Source organism: Apiospora kogelbergensis (assembly GCF_038363985.1).
Source record: "Apiospora kogelbergensis strain CBS 113332 chromosome Unknown utg000019l_segment0_segment0, whole genome shotgun sequence".
In the NCBI taxonomy this organism is placed as follows: domain Eukaryota; kingdom Fungi; phylum Ascomycota; class Sordariomycetes; order Amphisphaeriales; family Apiosporaceae; genus Apiospora; species Apiospora kogelbergensis.
Window position 1 is genome coordinate 100,319 of NW_027117436.1, and position 19,393 is coordinate 119,711.

A 19,393-nucleotide genomic window follows, 5' to 3' on the forward strand; every position below is an offset into this window, starting at 1 on the left:
GGAATTTCTCACGATCTGTCCTAGAATAGTCGCGATAAAGGGAGGTCCTTTCATCTGAATAAGTAATCACGATGCTTACCAACGCGTTCGGTGTTTTCAACGACCAAAGGAAAAGGTGGTTACGGCTGGCTGCAGGGAAGACCCCAGGCGTCGTCTGAGACACAAAGAGCTGCTTCGGCGATCATGCAGCAAATCAAAGATCACCCGTATAATGCGGTTGCGAGTAAGAGACTGTTCAGTCGCTGTCATTATCTCGAGTACAAAGGATGGGCGTCCCTATTGGCACACAAGGCCATTGTCCAGGGGGCATTGGTAACACTATATGTCTGAGTTATATTTCCTTCTTGACGCCCTGAATATTGAGTGACGATTGGATGACAGACACTCACATCACCTACTCACTCACCCATCCTTCATCGCTTTCCCCTTTTGCTTAGCTCACTTGCTTGCTTTTTCCTCACATATTTTTGGTTGATTGTATATAGTCAGCACAAGGTATATTACCCAGCTGCGATCCCGCCGCGACCATGTACACACCAGGTCAGCCCGAGCCGATCGCCATCGTCGGCACCAGCTGCCGGTTCACAGGGGGCGCCACGTCCCCCTCGAAACTGTGGGATCTCCTCGCCGACCCCACCGACCTCACGCGGCAGGTCCCCGGGACCGGTTCAACGCCGAGGCCTTCTACCACGCCGACGGCGAGCACCACGGCACCACCAACTCGATCCGCGCGTACTGGCTGGACCAGGACATCCGCAAGTTCGACGCCGGCTTCTTCAACATCACGCCCCGCGAGGCCGAGGCCATCGACCCGCAGCAGCGCCTGCTGCTCGAGGTCGTCTACGAGGCCATGGAGGCGGCGGGCTACTCGATGGCCCGCCTCACGGGCGCCGACGTCGCCGTCTTCGCGGGCGTCATGACGGCCGACTACGACACCCTGTCGCAGCGCGACGAGATGGCGGCGAGCCAGTACTACGCGACGGGCAACGCGCGCTCCATCATCGCGAACCGCATCTCGTACTTCTTCAACTTCCGCGGCCCGTCCCTGACCATCGACACGGCGTGCAGCTCGTCGCTGGTGGCGCTCCACCAGGCCGTCCTGAGCCTCCGCGCGCACGAGAGCAGGATGGCCTGCGTCACGGGCGTCAACCTGATGCTGACCCCGGAGCAGTTCATCGTCGAGTCCAACCTGCACATGCTGAGCCCCTCGGGCCGGTGCCAGATGTGGGACGTCGACGCCGACGGCTACGCGCGCGGCGAGGGCGTGGCGGCCGTCTTCATCAAGACGCTGTCGCAGGCGCTGGCAGACGGGGACAGGATCGAGGGCATCATCCGCAACACGGGCGTGGGCTCGGATGGAAGGACGCAGGGCATCACCATGCCCAACTCCGAGGCGCAGGCGTCTCTCATAATGCAGACCTACGCGAAGGCCGGGCTGGACCCGAAGCTGGCGGAGGATCGGTGTCAGTATTTCGAGGCGCACGGGACGGGGACGCAGGCCGGCGACCCACGCGAAGCAAAAGCGATCGAGGAGGCGTTTTTCGACACTGCGTCTGGAGTTCAAGAGCCTGTGGATTCCGATACGCTCTTGGTTGGGTCTGTCAAGACCGTCATCGGTCACACAGAGGGGGCGGCTGGCCTTGCTGGCGTACTGAAAGTGCTTCAGGCAATGAAGCATGGATCGGTGCCACCAAACCTCCACTTTCGGTCACTGAACCCAAGTGTAAAGCCGTTCTACAAGCATCTCCAGATCCCGACGGCTGTGCGACCTTGGCCGGAAACATTGGGCTCTCTGCCTCGGAGAGCCAGTGTGAACTCGTTTGGATTTGGTGGAACCAACGCACACGCCATCATCGAGTCGTACGTTCCCCGTATACACGACGTTATGAGTTTGTACCACTCACAGCCTCTGGCAAAGTCGCCAAGTCTGTCGCTGGATATCGAGGCATCTGACGCAAGTGGATATTTCCCCTTTGTGGTCTCTGCTGCTTCACAAACTTCTCTTCGAAGTGTCATGAGGGACTTGGTGCAGTACCTCAAGCAGAGTCCCAACACCACACCTCAGCATCTGGGATCGCATCTCTATTCCAAGCGAACAACTTTGTCATATCGATTGGCTTTCTCTGCGGAATCTTCATCTAATGCTATCGCTCTCATGGAATCATCTCTTAACGCCTCCACCGGCGCTAATGACTTCGGAATCCGGGCGCAAACGCTTCACCAGAAACCAAGAATCCTGGGTGTCTTCACTGGGCAAGGTGCACAATGGGCCACCATGTCCCGGTCTCTGCTGCTTTCCAACAGAACATACCGCGACACGATTAGCTCCTTGGACAAATTCCTCCAAGCCTGCCCGGAGCCCCCTTCATGGACCTTGTCGGAGCAGATCATGGCCGGGCCGGAAGTCTCACGCATCAACGAGGCCGCCATATCGCAACCCCTGTGCACAGCCCTACAGATCGCATTGGTGGATGTCCTCAAATCCTACGGAGTCGAGTTCCACACTGTTGTAGGGCACTCCTCGGGTGAGATTGCTGCTGCTTACACCGCTGGGCAGCTGTCAGGTAGAGATGCCATTCTCATCTCGTACTACCGAGGAATGTTTGCCCACCTGGCCGGCGGCCCGAATGGAGAGAAGGGCGGCATGATGGCGGTTGGCCTGTCAGAAGCCGAAGCGTTTGACTTCTGTCAACGTCCAGACTTTGGTGGTAGACTCTGCGTCGCTGCCAGCAATGCGCCAAGCAGTGTGACGTTATCGGGCGACCTAGACATGGTGCACCTGGCACGGGACAAGTTGACACAACAGCAAAGGTTCGCCAGGGTCCTTGTCGTGGATACCGCCTACCATTCGCCGCACATGATCCAACCTGCAGCAGCGTACGTTAAAGCGTTACAAAGCTGTGGTATCAATTCACTGGCGCATGGTAATGGTGTTAATTGGATGTCCAGCGTTAATGGGTTCTCAGGGGCTGGTAACACAGACCCTACCATCACATACTGGAAGGACAACATGGTATCCGCAGTTCAGTTCCACGATGCTATCAAAACGGCTATTTCTGAGTATGGCCCCTTTGACTGTGCTATCGAGGTTGGCCCTCATCCAGCTTTGAAGGGACCTGCCACCCAAACGGCCAAATCCTTGAATGGGGGCGCACTCCTGTATTCGGGGGTATTGGACAGGGCGAAGAATGACCAGTCTGCCTTATCCGAGCTTTTGGGCTTTCTCTGGTGTCATTTTGGACCTGAAGCAGTTCAATTGGCGCCAATATTTGGATCAAACTCGGTCAAGGGAGCCTTGGAGAATTTACCAAGTTATCCATGGGACCACTCGCAAGGCCACTGGCGAGAGTCCCGGCTTTCTCGCCAATACCACTTCAAGAAAGGCAGTCCCCACGAGCTTCTAGGCGTCAGAACTCGCGACGACTGCGAATTTGGGCTCCGTTGGCGAAATATCTTGACCATTACTCACGTCCCTTGGATACGGCACCACAGCTTCCAGGGCCAGCCCCTGGTCCCGGCCTCGGCCTACTGCGTCATGGCCCTGGATGCCGCGAGAGCCCTCATTGCCGATAGGCCTGCATCCGTGATCGATATTGTGAATATGCAGATCATGGCGGGCATCGCGGTAGAGCCCGACTCGGCTGGTGTCGAGGTTATGTTCTCGCTGACTCCCCGGACACAGCCCAAGGATTGGAAGTCCTCTTCGATCATCGAGGCTGATATCATGTTGGTCTCCTGTGCAGCGGATGGTTCGACGTCCATGACCAAGAACATGTCAGGCGTGCTTCGGATCCATCTGGGTGAACAAAGCGCCGGTGCTTTGCCATCAAAAGAACGACCTCTATCCGAAACGCTGCCGGCAAGCTCCAAGGCCTTCTACAGCATGATGGACAATAGTAGTCTCGTCTACTCCGGCCCCTTCCGGGCACTGGAATCCATTGAGCGTCGACTTGACTACTCAACCGTTAGTGTCAAGCGATCCCACCAGGATGACACGACGTCTCTCGCAGTCAGCCCAGCCACGTTGGATACCTGTTTTCAGTCCGCCTTCCTCACATATTCTGCACCCGGAGACGGCTCGTTATGGACTTCTTTCTTGCCTACCAGTATCAAGCGCCTTAGCTTCAACATGGCGTACTGTAATGGCGCGAATGTGGCGGGCAAGGAGCAGAGACTGAAGGTGGACAGCAGCCTTGCGGAAGCACGACCTACCAGCAGTGCGTCTAAAGCCCAGTTCATTGTCGATATAGACATCTCCAATGAGAAGCTTGGTTGCGAAATCCAAGTTGAGGGACTCGTGGTCACGGCCATTGCGGACACGCGCCCTGAAGACGACTACGAGCTGTATCTGAATACTGTCTTCAACGTCGACCCTGTCGATGAAATCGTCCAAGCGCCCACCCTGATGAGTAAGATAGACCCGGTCCTCTTCGACAGCTGCAACCAAGTTGGCGCATTCTTTTTACGACCAGCCAAAGCAGCAGCTCGTCCCGATCCGCGAAATAGGCCTTGAAAGCGAGCACTCGATAAAAGAAAAGCTTGACCTAGCGGGGCTCGAGAGCATCGAGCAGTTCATTGAAGAATCTCCATACCGAGCCGCCTTGGACTTCATCATGGAAGTTGGCTTGGCTTTGCCCGCTATGCTGCGGAGCGCTGTCCCCTGGTTATTGACCAGGCACACCGACAGAACTGGTTCAACAGCCACCTGGAACGCATAATGGAACAAATCACACACCGCTTCCCGCGACTGAATGTGTTGAGTCTTGTCGACCCGGATCTTGGTCTCATAGAACGCATAGTGTCGGGGCTAGGAACGAGTTTTTCATCCCACACCATTCGCTTCGAGTCGGGACGAGAGAAGCTTCGCCTGCGTGATACAGGCAGTTCCGTCTTGAAAAAGACTCGTTTCGTATCGAACAGCCTGCGCGATATTCTCGAGGACCAGTCGATAACGGGGGCTCGTGGAAACTTGGTGGTTGTGTCGACATCGCAGCTCGACGGTGATAACCCAGAAATTACACTGGATTCAATTCGAGCATCCATGACAGCAGGTGGTATTCTCATACTTACCCATAGTCTGGAAATGGGAGTACGCGATAGTTTGCGTAGTATGGCAGCACGAAACGACCATCCCGCTGACCCGATTTCGACACCGATATGGGCTGATGTACTCGATGGCCTAAGCGGCTATGTCAAAACAGCGAAACACGCAGATCAATACTTTGCTTGTGGCTCCTCGATACATGTCCGTCAAGTAAGCAGTCCAATGTCGGCTGCTTCAGGGCCCGCAATCGACGAGGTGCTCATCATAGGTGGTCTGGGGGAAGAATCAACAAAGATCAACCGTGAGCTGATGTGCGAGCTGTCCCAGGATTCCCGCAAGATCACAACAGCTCCCTCGTTTGACGACTTGGATCCTAAGTCCACCACAGCCTTCACGGCAGCTGTTGTGCTCGCGGATCTAGACGAGCCCCTTTTGGCCAATGTGAACGACCAGCGACTGAGTCAGCTTCAGGCCTTCTTCAGGCCGAACACGACGGTCCTCTGGGTGACAAAAGGAGCCAGGCTTGGTAATCCAGACCATGCCGCCACGCTCGGTTTCACTCGCACAATGATAGCCGAGGTCCCCAACCTGAGACTCCAAGTCATCGATCTGGATGACTTAGAAGGCGCTGCTGAGAGGATCAGCGGGTGTCTTCGGCAAATGTGCTTGCCCGATACCAGTATTCCAGCGGAGCTCAACCCCAAAGAGCCCGAGGTCTACATCGAAAAGGGGCAGCGCTTGATTCCCCGCGTCAAGTCCCTAAAGCCATTCAACGACCGCATCAACGCCTCGCGCCGTGTCATGTCCCCATCGGTCAACCCCATAGTCGAGGAGAATCTCTTCCGCCCGGACGCGACCTATCTCCTAGTCGGCCTGACCCGCGATCTTGGCCAGAGTCTGTGCCGTCTCTTCATCCGCCACGGCGCACGCCACATCGTACTAGCCAGCCGCAATCCCGACATGGCGCTGCTGAAGTGGACGAACGAAGTCTCCGCACACATCGCCGTCGAGCGCCTGGACGTGACGAAGCTAGCCGACGTCCGCGCGCTCCAGCACCGCCTGCGCGCCGCGGGCGCCCAGCCCCTCGCCGGCGTGGTCAACGGCGCCATGGTGCTCGAGGACCGCGTCTTCGCGCAGATGGAGTCGGCCGCGACGTGGAACCGCGTCATGGCGCCCAAGACGGTGGGGTCGGCGAACCTGGACGCCGTCTTCGGCCGCGCCGAGCTCGACTTCTTCGTCATGACCAGCTCCTTCGCCGCCGTCGGCGGGCACCCGGGCCAGGCCAACTACGCCGCGGCCAACATGTACATGAACGGCCTCGCGGCGCGGCGGCGGCTGCGCGAGGGCCGCGTGGGCTCCGTGCTCAATATCGGCGTCATCTACGGCCTCGGGCTGCTGCAGCGCGAGAAGGGCGAGCTGTACGCCGGGCTCGAGCGCGAGGGGTACCCGCCCATCTCGGAGCGCGACATCCACCACATGTTCCTCGAGGCCATCGTCGCGGGCCGGCCGCCGTCCGGAGAGGGGGAGCTGCCGCCATTCGATATCACGACCGGGTTGAAGCGGTTCAAGTGGGGCAGCGCTGAGCCCTTGCACTGGCACCTCGACCCGCGGTTCTCGCATTTCACCGTCGATGACGACGAGAGCGAAGGCAGCAGCAGCGCGGCTGGCCAGGCACCACAAGAGACGTTGCTTCAGACACTGGAGACCCTGAGCGCGCCTTCGATGATAGCCGATTCCATCATGACGGCATTCACGAACCGCCTGGAGGCCATGCTGGGGCTGCAGAACGTGAATCCGCAGAACAGCGTTGTCGAGCTCGGCATCGACTCGCTCGCATCGGTGGAGATACGCAACTGGTTCTGGAAGACGCTGGGCAGGGATGTTGCCATCCTGAAGATATTGGGAGCTGCGAGCCTCCAAAGACGTAAGTGACCTTTCCCTCTTCCTTTGTTAGCCCCTTTAGCCCCTATCACATTTACACAAAGAACCCTCTTCCCCTCCCTTCCTTCCTTGTTCGACTTCATTCTGTCTTCTCTGTCTATATTACGCAGGAATCTGCTAACGAATTCATAATTAGTGTGTTTAGATTTGGCAGAACAGATCTGCACTGAAAGGAGCCGGTCGGCGAGCTCGGATTTGGTCAATACTCCGGCCTCATCTAGAACATTGACCTAGATGATTGAATATTTAGGTTCATACTTGGGAGGTGCAGTTGCAGAATTATCCAGGTTGATTCCATAGACAGGTGGCGCTTTCTTAGCCTCAGTGGAATGTAGAGTGCAAATGGGGTGTCTGGTTTTGGGCGGACACATATAAACAGATAGAACATAGATTTAGGGGCATTGTATAATGACTGGTCAAGAGCATCACTATAGGTTACTGTGATTTATATGAGTGGAATTGTAATGCTTCAAGGTAATTAGTAGGTATCTAATCATTTTGACCAAATGCTGGGATGATTCCAGCGACAGTAGTTAAGGAAACCCGTACTATATACCCTCTTCACTTTACGCAACACCGACTGGGCGTACTCTTCGCGGTCCTCCTTTCGAAAGAGTTCGGAGCTCTTCTTGGCCAAGAGGTACATTCGAATGCACCGGCGATGGGCGTCCTCGAGTGGGGGCCCAATACGCAGGGGGTGATACGGATCGTAATCGATATCGTCCACGTTTTTATGGGACTCGTATGGTGATGGCTCGTGTGGGTGATGTCGCTTTCCGTCACAGGTGGAGGAGTTGATCGCTCTTTTCGTTGATTGAGTGGAACTATGTCGTGTGTGATAAACCGTAGAGACTTGTGCCAGTGGTCAATCGTCATCTCGAATCCTTGAAGACTTCCTGGATGTCCGGCTCAACGTCTCCCAACTGGATGGACAAGAGAATAGTTCTGCATCGTCAACCACCCCAGACTACATGGAAGAAACCATGCCGTTTTTGCGAACACTCTCCATACCGTCAAGGCTCATAGAAGATAGCCACGGGTAGGTGAGAAGCAGAAGCAACGGCAGCAACGTGGCCAACATAGTCAACATCGCATACCCAGTCATCATCAAAACCAGTCCAGTAGAAGAGAGAACTCATGACTCATTTAAAAAGCTACGAATACCGCCAACAACACCCCCTAAACGCCACGCCCCACCCCGCCCCCTCACATGTTTCCCCCTTGCTACTCCAGCCCGCGGAACCGCCGGTTGAACTCGGTAACCGGAATCGCGATGGACTTGTACAAGAACTCGCGGCTCGACTCCTCGCCGACCGGGATGAAGGGCCCCACGGACCCGCCGCGCAGCACAATGCTGAGCCCCGTGCGCTCGCGCTTGACGATCTGGATCTCCTTGAGCGGCACGTCCCACTCCGTCGTCAGCCGGTCGCTGCGGATCAGCAGGATGCGGCTGTACGTCACCATGACCACCATGTTGTCGCGCGGCAGCTCCAGGTGTGCCACGTACACCTCGTGGAAGTACTTGCCGTTGTCCGTCTGCTTGAGCCAGAACTGGCCCAGCGCCTCGCGCTGGTTGTAGGCCGCACGATGCCGTCCGACGGGATGAAGCGCGTCAGCCGCACCCGGTCCAGCTCCGACCCGTCGAACACCGTCATCGTGTTGCGGATGCCCTCGGAGAAGTTGGACGCCATGTCGAACACGCCCACGGCCGGCTTCGTCAGCAGGCCCACGCCGCCCTTCACCAGGCCCTTCATGAAGCCCGGTGCGCCGCCTTGCTCGGCGCCCTCCAGCGGCTTCTTCACGAGACCGCCCGCGCCGGATGCGACCGACGTGAAGAAGGAGTTGGCGCCCGTCGTGATGCCGAAGAGTGCGTGCTTCGGTCGGTTCCGGGCCCGCGTGATACGGCGACGGTCTTGGAACTGCTTGTCGAGCGTGGCTGCTGCCAGGCCTTTGCCAAGACTGCCCGTGATCTTTGAGAATGAGTCCGAGAAGCCATAGACCGACTTCTTCACGAAGCTTGCCGCACCCTTAGCGATGCCGATACCGAGATCCTCGGGCTTGTCTGACATGATGAGACCTTGGTATGGCTCGTAGAAGACATCGGTGATGCCGCTGCTGAGGTTGTTGAAGAGGCCAACGGGGTTGCCCAAGAAGTCGGCACTGCCGATGATCTTGTGGATCTGATAGATGACCTCTTGACTGTAGTGGTTCGACATGCTCTGTATGAGCACCGGCACAGACATGCGTGCATTCTCCAGAAGCAGTGCGTTCATGCGGATGGGCGCATCGTTGACGTTTCCGATGGCCATAGTCATGGCGTTGATAAAGAACATGATGGGGTTGCGCGATGACGTCTTGTCCTCCACATTGACTCGTTCCGTCCGCATGAAGGAGAGATCGAGCTGCATGGGTTGGATGTTGAGGACTTCGAAGTATATGTCTTGTCCGCCCTGCTCCTGCTTCGGCTCGGGGATGTCCAGGCCCTCGTCGCACAGCTTTCCCTCGTGTGTCTCGGTCCAAGCAGCACCGGGCACCTTGGTGAAGTCCAGAACAGCGTAGATGAAGTCCTCGTCCAGTTCGATGGTCATCTGCTGCAGGAGCAGCGTAGCATACTTCACGTACAGCACACCGTAGTCGTTGTCCTTGACTCGGGTGACCTGAGCATGAAGCGACGGGTGCATCTCGATCTCCTGCGCCTGCTTGGGCACGACGCTGGGATAGAGCACCATGGGGAACAGTCCTCCATAGAGCTGGTTGTCGATCTGGATCCACTTTATGGACGTGCTGATCGTCTGGTACAGTGCCGACTCCTTGTAGCTAAGTTGTACATCGCGGAAGTTGATGTAGGCAAGTTCCTTAAGCGACGTGTTGATGAGCGAAACACCTATGCCCGAAAGCTTGAGCTGCGCCTGGAAGGTTGTGCCAGTGTCCAGATTCTTGACTTCGAAGCCACCACTGGCGTTCTGGCTCATGCTGGCTCCTGTCTTCTGGCGGTACAAACTCTTGCTTTGTTTGAAGTTGGACAGAATGAGGGTTTGGGTCGGGCCGTCAGCCGCGACATTGATGTCGATGATTTTCTGAGTACCTTGACCACTGACAAACTTCATAGGTATCAAGTTTCCGATCTCTGCTAGTTTCACATGTCGCTCCTTTCCAAAGGCGGTGATGACCACTTCCCGGAACTTGGCCGCCGGGAAATCCCAGGCATAGGGCATGATGCTCCGAGGGGGTAGGCGGTATTTGACCGGTCGCCATCCAGAATGATCCTCGGATCCGTCTTCGTCGACGTTGGGGTTGGCCTGGTAGAAGACGAATTCGGTATCACTCTCGTTCCTCATGGAGAATGGCCAAGCCTTGGTCTCCATGCTGAGATGCAAGAAGATGGTCGAGTCTTCCATCAACACTTCGACGCGAACAAGCCTTTGGCGCTGGCCCGCCTTCGCGATCTTGATGTGGTTGGTCCCCAAATCCGAGATGTTGAAAGGCGAGGTCCATTGATTGTTCATTCCCGGGAAGCAGAGTGCAAGCTGCTTGGCGGGAGATCGTTGAAGGGTATGCAGAGCTTGGAGCGAACCTGTTTGCAGGGTCATGATGTTCGATGAGCCTGGCTCGCGGATGTTGATCTCCTCGCCGAGTTTGTTCTTGACGATGAATCGAGGCGCAAGGGTGACGACTCTCGTCATCTTGTACTTGCCTTCTCCCGCTTCGATGGTGATACCCACATGATACTCCGCGTTCCCATTGACGGCGGGCAAAATGACATCGCTGGTGCTGCCAATAGCATCGAAACTCTGAGGCTTGCTCCATTCTGAGTCGCCAATCTTGAGCAATGCACGGTTCTTGTGCTCGTCGCCCGGGTACGAGAACATAAAGGGGAGGGCCTTGGATTGTCCTCTAGCGGATGCATTGAGCTGTGACTGTCCCGCGGCCCTCTTGGCCTGCTGCAAAGGCTGCTTGGCGCGGATGTTAACATCCAAGCCAGTCTTGTTCAGCAGTACGTAAGGGCTGAACACGGTGACCTGGAAGGCGCCACCACCGTCGGGAACGCGGTAGTAATGGAGGCAAAGTTGCAGTTGGAGGCCTTCTTCATCCTTGCAAATAAGTCTCTTCTCCTTGCGGAAGTCCTCTTGTCCGCCGGGGTTGATAATAGCAAACTCGCTGGGCTTAAACACAGTGTCCTGCATGTCGATGCTCATCAAGAGCAGATGAGACAGCTCCACGACATGGACGGGACTAACGCCACCTTTGCGCAGGAAGTTCGTCCAATCTCTCTTAGTGTTCTTGTCGTAGATGCGATACTTGAAGTCGTAAGGTAGCAGGTTCTCCAGCACTATCGGAGGAGACAGCTTGACCTTCATGTAAGGGTATTTTCTGGATCACCATATTAGCATTAGCACGTAGAATCCATTGGAAGAAACTTACCCAGTGAGGAAATGGCCCTTCTCAAAGGTAGTGCTCATTTGGAAGTAGAAGGGGTCGTTAGATTCACCCTTGCACATCAAGGTGCGCGTGGGGCGTTTGAGGAGATCTCTCCACCATAGATGCTCAGACGACCATGCATAACCAAAGCCCGAGTCTGGGCGCACGAGCAATGACTTGACGAAGCATGCTGCGACAGGTGCAGGTCGGCTCTCTCCAGGCGGGATCTTCTCAATCTTGAGCAAATGACCCTCCTGGGCATCGTACACGCCGAGCTCGACCGGGATCTGCGTTTGGTTTTCGACCACCAATGGTGATCTCAAAGTCACATACTTAATGTTGTCACTTCCAAGCTTGACTTCAACCAGGAGCTTGTGTAACGCGTTATCGGCCTTGGGGTGCAGACTGTAGAGGTATTCGCCCTCGCGGTTGAGCCGGATGTTCTTAACAGCGTCGAACCCGCTGCCCTCAATCGAAACACTGACGCTGTTAGCCGTGTTGCTTTCAGACATGATGTTCTCTCGCATCTTCTCCCAGTGCTCGAAACTCCAAGGTGCTTCCTCTCCATCGGTCAACCTCGATGAGATGTTCTCGGTATTGCTTTGGTTTCTAGCCTCCACAACGACATCAAAGCCCGTGTAGTTTCTGATCTTGTATGGCGCTTCAGTACTCCTCGTCTTTCCAATGACATCCTCGTCGCCCGTCAAGAAGTCAAAGGACTTCGATGCAACCGCAATGGTTGCAGTTGTAACAGTCACCTCGAAGGTCTTCTTCGATTGAAGGTCGACAGACAGCAAACCGTCCTGGGATTTGGCGACGCCGACACCCAACTGCCAAGGCTCAAGAAGCGGTTCCCAGGCAGATTTGGCGAAATTGTAGACATTGACATACATGTCAATTGCCGTCTCAGCCTTGAGGCTACTGGACCAGTCTGCTGCAGATGCACTGAAGCTCTTGATGTTCATGTCCAGGATCGGCAGTTCGTGCAAGTCGCCAATCAGGACGACGCGGATTCCATCAATGGTAGCAGTCATCTCCTCGTGGCGCTTCGGTCCCTTGTTGACATCATGGACTGGCTGCGGTGGTTGAGATCCCTTGCGGTTTCTGGTCGTAACGGTACCAATCGTCTTGGTTCCCTTTGTTCGCTTCGCGATGGTGGATCCGCCTTTGCCACTCGCAGAGCGCTGTTTGAGGCCATCATCCTTCAGCTGCAAGGCCTTTTTGTCAGAGGCACTAGGTTGCTGCTCTGGTGTTTCAGATTCATTTGCAGACAACTCGGATGCCTTGCTCACGATTTGGAGAACAAGCAGGATATCCCGGAGAGAGACTCGAAGGATTAGCGGGTCAATATCCAAGTGAATGTTGGTCGTGTTCGGCTGGGAACTATCCAATGACATCTGGATAGAGAAATCATCGAGAACCCGTAGTCTTGACGCCTCGAACTTGTCCATGCGACAAAGGAACATGCCCACTTGGGATACCTGGAAGGTCAGGGCGTGCTGTTGCGATAGAAGTACTTGCTTGGTGCCCAACACAATAGCTTCGGAGCTCGAGCTGAGTGGGTTGGCAATCAGAATCACTTGAGCGTCGACGACGTTCACCCGGAAAGCGATGTCCATCTTGGACTGATTCTTTTCTCAGGCTCTCCTTTCCGGGAGACGGTCTTTTGCGATTTGTTCGCAGTTGATGCGACTTGTAATGACTCTGTCTCTGAGCCTTCCGGCGATTCTTCTAAGCTGTCTTCAACCGGCGTAGGCTCATCCACAGCCAAGCCCGCTGAGATAAAGCGCTGAATGGCATAAATGTAGTCCAGAGTGAAGATGATACGAGGGCTGTCGATTGCGACCATGGCGATTAGATTCCTAGTGTCGCCCCCTGTCATTGAGACAGAGGCCATGAATTGCTGCACAGTCTTGTTTGCCGAAGTCATTATCTTGCGGAACTTGTTGGTATCCCGTTGCCGACTGTCCTGGATAGTGAATGCCTGGATGACAAATTCGGCCGCTAGCGACCCGTCCGCGAGCATGCGCGTCTTCAACGTGCTATCGTCGAGAGAGAATTGCGCAAGGCTAGCCTTCTCGGCATCGCCCACTGGTCGATCGTCGGGGGCATTGATCAGCTCGAGACCGATTTTGTGCACGTTAAACACAAGGTCCAGCTTGGTCCAGGTCTCCCCTTGGGTTCCCAGTTCTGGACCCAGGTCAACGAGATTGTCATCCTTGGCAGAATGCATGGATGTCATGGTCTTTGCCCGTCGAAGGGTTCCTTGATCGACATCTCTCTCAGCTTCTTCGCCACTTGCTTCAGCATCGGTAGAGAACGCGGCAGGGACAGACCGCGATATCGCCAGTAGTGACTGCATCTGATGCTGGGTGATTTTCAGGTTGAAATCGGTCATGTTGCCCTTAATCTCCGTGTCGGGGCGTGTCCACCCTTTTTGGTGCTCAGCATAGATGATTTTGAAGCCAAGGTCGACACCATCAATCATCTCGAGCTCCTCCGACTTGTCCTCGGGGTAGTGGTAGAGTGATGTAAGCCTGATGTTTCTGATGCCGGCTGAGAGCTTATTGGCGATTGTTGAGTTCCCAGCCTCATCCAATGGGGCGAACTTGTTCTGAGCGTAGATCTCACCCAAGTAGGCCGTCATAAGGTCTCGCTTGGGCTGATCTGGGTTGACCGTTGCAGGGAAAACAATGATAGGAGTATTGACAATGACGTCGAACTTGAAACGGTTCGGGCTTTGCTGCAACTGCTGGGCTTGGTTGGCTGCAGCCTGTCTCGCAGCATTGTAGATGGCTTGCATCTTGCCGAACTTTACCAGGAACTCGATGATCTTCCTGAAAGGCTCTTCCAGGAAGTTGACCTTGATAGAGCCGGCGCGCAGGAATACCGAGGAATCGTAACCCGGATACGCCTTCTCGTTACTTGAGTCGAATGTTTCATAGCGGAAGTCGGCGAGCTCGTCACCCTGAATGGTGATAAGCCGCCGGAAACTGGAGGACTCGGACGCGCCGACATTCACGTCATCCACCAGGCTTAGATCACCCAACTTGGCTCCAACACGCATGGTCTTACCCGAAAGGTGGATGCCAACATCTGCGTGGTTGAATGAAAGAGTCGCGAGCCTAATGCCATCGTTATTGAGAATCATTCGGATCGTCTTGAGATCGATCTTGACGCGTATGGAGCCACCCTCGGTTTGCTCCGGCTCCGGGCTTGGCTCTACAATTTGAACCTCGTCATCATCATCCTCTTCAGAGTCCATGATTTGCTGGCTCTGTTGGGGCGCTGCGTTGTTGTTGCCATTGTTAGTGAACGTAACAAGGACAAAGTCGAGTAGGGTCAGGAGCGTTCTCCTGGTCACGACCAAGTTGATGGTCGAAATTGCCACATCCACGTTGGTCTCTATTCCATCATAGAGTGGCATGAATTCCGGAGAGTCTCTCTTAACCTTAACAAACTTGATTTTGACGAGCTCTCTTTGTTCCTTGCCGTCCTCGGCGTCCCTGGAGGAGACGATTGACTTGAACTCCGCCGGGGGGGTTGTCCACGAAGTCGTCCACAGTCACAGAGCCAAGTGAGACATTGGCAGCCATGTCGAAAGGTCGCATGAAGAACTCGAGATCGAAGTTCTCGGCGACCAGCTCAACCAGTAACGATTCGGTGCCCTTTCCATCTGGGTCGCTGCGGTAGAGAGAGCCTTGAAGCTTGTCAACAGCAAACTTGAATTCAAAACTTCGCTGTTGCATCTTGAGCTGTTGATTGTGACTGCCATCGGGCGCATCCTCAAAGTCGTCGTCGTCGTCATCGTCATCAATACTGTCATCGATATCAATAACAGCAGATTGCTGTGTCATGAACAGGTCATTAGCGGGGGTAAGCTTCTGATGACTTTTGCGCCGTGAACGACTTGAAGAGGTGCTGAGGAGTCGCGGTCTCTTAGTTGGCTGCTGCACTTGACTTTGCTGCTCGTCGCCGCCAAACTTCGGGATAGCAACGTCGATGAGCTTCATGAGGCTCTTGTATTTGGTGTCTGAGACGGCTGCATGTAGGACAGGCATATGGCCAGCGATCTTCATTCTGGTCAAGTTCGGCGCTTTTGGTAGAATCGACATGGCAACTGTGAAGTCCAGGTTGATCTTCTCCACAATGTGATATTGCCGTGAATCGTCCTTCTCGATCAGCTGCGTTTTGGTATCCTCGATCGACGGACCAATGAGGAGTTGCGTAGATGTCAACTTGACAAGGAAGCGGTCGTACATCAAAGACTCTAGCTGCTTGAGGTCTTCATCGGAATACTGCTGTTTTTGCTTATCCTGGATCTGCTTCAAGGTAGCCTTGTCCACCAGCTCGCTGGAGACACTAATATGACCAGCATCCAGGATGAGACAAGTCGACTCCTTGACCGTAATGCTCTGAGGCACTATGATCAGAGGTGCTTGCAGGTCCAACTTCGCGTTGATGGTCTTGTGTTCCTCGAGAGCGAACTCCAGGCCAGCTCTCGTCTGCTGTCGCAAGCCCTCGACGGTGGCCCCAGCAGTCTCCATGAGTGCGGTGATGGACTCCATATGACGCTCGGGGGGCTTGAAAAAGTCCACGATGCCGACAACGAAGTTGGGATTCCAGATAATCTCTAGGGGCTTCAACTTCGCCGTCACAGCAAAGTCTCCCTGGCCATCCAGCGGGTTTTGCTCGACGGACACGTCGAAGAATGTCTCGTGCTCCGTAGTTTCAAGATCCATGATCGACAGTCGCTTCTGTCGGCTTTCCGGTGCATCTTTGACTCTGACAATTTCCTTAAATTGAGAGGCAGAAGTAGTTCCATCTTGCACGCGGAAGCCACCGAGACTCACGTTGGCCAGAACCGAGTCAGGGCGCTTGATACCCTTGGCCTTGAAAAGGTCGAAATGCAAGCTCAAAAGATCCTTCTTGGAGCCGTGTGGGTCTTGTCGTAAAGTAAAGCTGCCGGTACTCAAAGATGCATCCAGCTGCATCTTGACACTATCTCGTGGAGTATCAACAGCATCGGCCAAGGCAGTCTTCTCGTCCCAGTCGATTGCTTCGTAAAGCTCTTGACGCTGCTCCTCTGTCATCTGAGTATTCTCAGTGGAATCCGAAGGATGGGCAGGCTTCGAGCCCCAGGCCCAGGCGAGCCATCCTTGCTGTTGGGGATCTTGCTTCGGTGCGTTCTTGAGTGCTTCAGCATTCTCCTTCTTCAGCTGGTTCCTGGCGAGAGATCGCCAGAAGCGCAAGTCTTCGTAGCCTAACTTCGATTCCAGCTTATCCATGTCTTCGGTTTCTGTTGTCGTAAACTGGTGATTGGCTTTCTTCTTCTTGAACAACTCAATATACCGTTTGCGATCATCGCGGCGCTCACGGAAGTAGTCCCATGTCCAGCGGCGATTGCGATCATGAATCTTGTTTAAAACAGCGTTCCCGGCGAACTTGAACCAAGCTCGTGGGTCTTCCTTGGGTGAGACCCCCTTCGGTTGGAGTTTCTTGTACTCTTGATGGCGGATGAAGTAGTGGAATAGGTCAACCATCATCAAACTGTCGCGGTATTGGTCGTCATCAAGGACTACACCAATCTCGTCAAACAGTAAGTTGCCCTTGAATTTGGGAGTTTGGGAGTCGCCCGTCTTGTCTAGCTCGATCTTCGCCTGGCCGCTCACGGGCTTCAGTATAAACTGGTGGTTTGCCGTGTTCACATTATCGCCTTCACCAATCATGCCCTTGAAGCTCTTAACCATCATGTCATGATCAATCTCGGCCTCTCCATCTCCGGGGACCTCGCGGCCAGAACCAAAAAGCTTGGTGTCGGTATTCCAGTACACCGCCAGAGCTCCTAATTTGGCCAGCTTGTGTGTTGTCTGGGACGAGTTCTGGATGAAAGTCGGCTTCCACTCGCCATCCGTCGAGACGGCGCTGAACTCCTCGAGAGTGATGCCCAGGGCAAAGGGGTGGCCCGGAGCGGATATGGAATCTTCGTATCGGACGTGGATGTTCTTCACAGTCACCTGGAGATTGTCGACAATCTTAGTGACCAGACTCTCGGTAAAGCTCTGGCTCTTCTTCTGCTCTTCCTGGCTAAGGCCTTCCTGCGAACGCTCCTTGAGCAGTTCGGCTGAGTCTAGCTTCTCCATCTTGATGCGCTGCAGGCGGCGCTCCTCTTCTTCCTCGTCGTAGGCGGCTTCTTCCTTCGGAGAGGCCAGGAGAAAGACATCTTCGATGATGACCTTGACCGGGGCCCCACGCAGGTTGGACCATGGTATTATGAGGGTCAGCTCGCCCAGATGTCCTTCGACGACATTGATAGGCAGCTTCAGCTGGTCGAGGGCCTCCTTCCGTAGTTGGAGGTTGCGCAGCTTGACATCGCCGGACCAGATACCGACCTTCAACTGGGCAGGGTCAAAATTCTTGACGTACATGCCCAGGAAGCGGTTCAGCAGACCTGCAACCAAGCCTTCCAACATGTTGACTGCGGGGTGCCGTAACCCGGGCCGGGACGAATTCGTGGATTAGGGCGGGGTATCGTGATTCCTCATCGGCAGAACAGGGTCGCGAATCGGAAGCCGATATGGGGGAGAGGGTCGACACGGAAGCGGCGATTACGGACCGAAACTCGAGTCGAAGGCACTGGAGTCGATTCGGAGTGCACAACGTGGTGGGTTGCTTAGATGGATGGCGGCGTCAGGAGTAATTGATTGATTGTATGGATTAAACTGAAATGATCGGGTATCTAGGTCGGAAAACTAAGTGCTCAACGGAAGTGGGCTGAAAACAAGGCCAACGCAGAAACGATCAACCACTACTCCCTCTTGTCACGGAGAAAAAGTATGGGGGAGGAGGGGAGCATGGAAAGTAGTTTAGGTGCGGGAGGAGGATGGTGTTGTGCCCAAAATCACCGGGCAGTCAATGTTTGTGGGATTTCTCGATATAGAAATCGATCCCGCATCGGGCACATGTGTGCTTTGGGCTTTGGACTTTCAGGAGCTTGCCCAAGATAGAACAAGAACGACCGACGAGAGACAGGCGATGAGTGGGCGAATGCATGCAGCAGTCAGCTTGCTACACTCGGTCGACTGGTGCCTTGGAAACTGTATGACGCCAGTGTCGGTCGCTACCAACCTGTCGTAGTTAGTGGCTGTGGCTGGAGCTTTGCACTAGCGTTTATTGGCTCGTGTCGCTGGATTGGCGCACTGGAGGATGGTTGTTGGCCTGCGTACATACAATCAATAACGTACAATGTTGAAATACATCGTGCTATCTGCTGCTGCATTTAGATCGATTTGCGGTCGGTCTTTGGGAATTCGATCATGACTTCCGAAACAAATCTGTACCGATGGCTGATGGGTGGTTGCTAGAATATTGAAGTGGAGAAAACACCCCGCCTGCTAGCCAGTCTGTCAGCTCGAAATTGTGATTTGCATTGATTCGTTATGAACGGATAAAGTCCAGCAAGCCACCATCACTAGCCACATTGCGCGGGGCAGCTGTGTCTGCAGGTGTTTGCTTGTTTTATTTTCATCACCCTCAGTCGGCTTGTTTCCCAGGTGCCAGGACCAAACGCGGGCAGGCACCAACCTTTGCCAAGCTTTCTCTCCAATTACGTCACTGCACCCAAGCTCCCTTGTCCCCCAAACAACAGTCGGAGCTCAAGCTGCGGCACTGCGGATATCCAGGCACGCCCAGGATGGACGGACAAGGGGGCATGGGTTAAACGATCGATCCCGATTGACGTAAAACAGCAGTGAGCAGCTCCAGTTGCAGATTAGATTGATTACTGCACACGCGGCACACGGCCTGCTCGAGGCCCCCAAATGCCGTGAAACCGAGCATGGTCCGGGTGAGCAAGCATGGGAGAGGTAGTGATGATGTAACTGCATCGCATCAGGTACAGCACCTTCGCTCCATGCCATGTTTTGGCTCCGGTAGCTATTGCATATGAAATTGGGAAGCAGCCTCCCCTTCTTCTTCTGCTTGTTGTTT

The 19,393-nt window shown here is 54.8% G+C and overlaps 2 protein-coding genes across 2 annotated transcripts; one reads left to right on the top strand and one right to left on the bottom strand.

Moving 5' to 3' along the window:
* Positions 1-183: 183 nt before the first annotated feature.
* PG998_015036 (uncharacterized protein) lies at positions 184-6,976 on the top strand (the record flags this gene model as incomplete). The annotated part of the gene is made up of 4 exons (XM_066881852.1): positions 184-223; positions 546-4,423; positions 4,473-4,663; positions 4,702-6,976. The coding sequence occupies 4 exons, from the start codon at positions 184-186 to the stop codon at positions 6,974-6,976; spliced, it is 6,384 nt and encodes a 2,127-aa protein (XP_066723050.1).
* Positions 6,977-8,209: 1,233 nt separating this feature from the next.
* PG998_015037 (uncharacterized protein) lies at positions 8,210-17,877 on the bottom strand (the record flags this gene model as incomplete). The annotated part of the gene is made up of 5 exons (XM_066881853.1): positions 8,210-8,521; positions 8,572-11,356; positions 11,408-13,023; positions 13,098-14,933; positions 14,989-17,877. The coding sequence occupies 5 exons, from the start codon at positions 17,875-17,877 to the stop codon at positions 8,210-8,212; spliced, it is 9,438 nt and encodes a 3,145-aa protein (XP_066723051.1).
* Between the last annotated feature and the right edge of the window lie 1,516 nt (positions 17,878-19,393).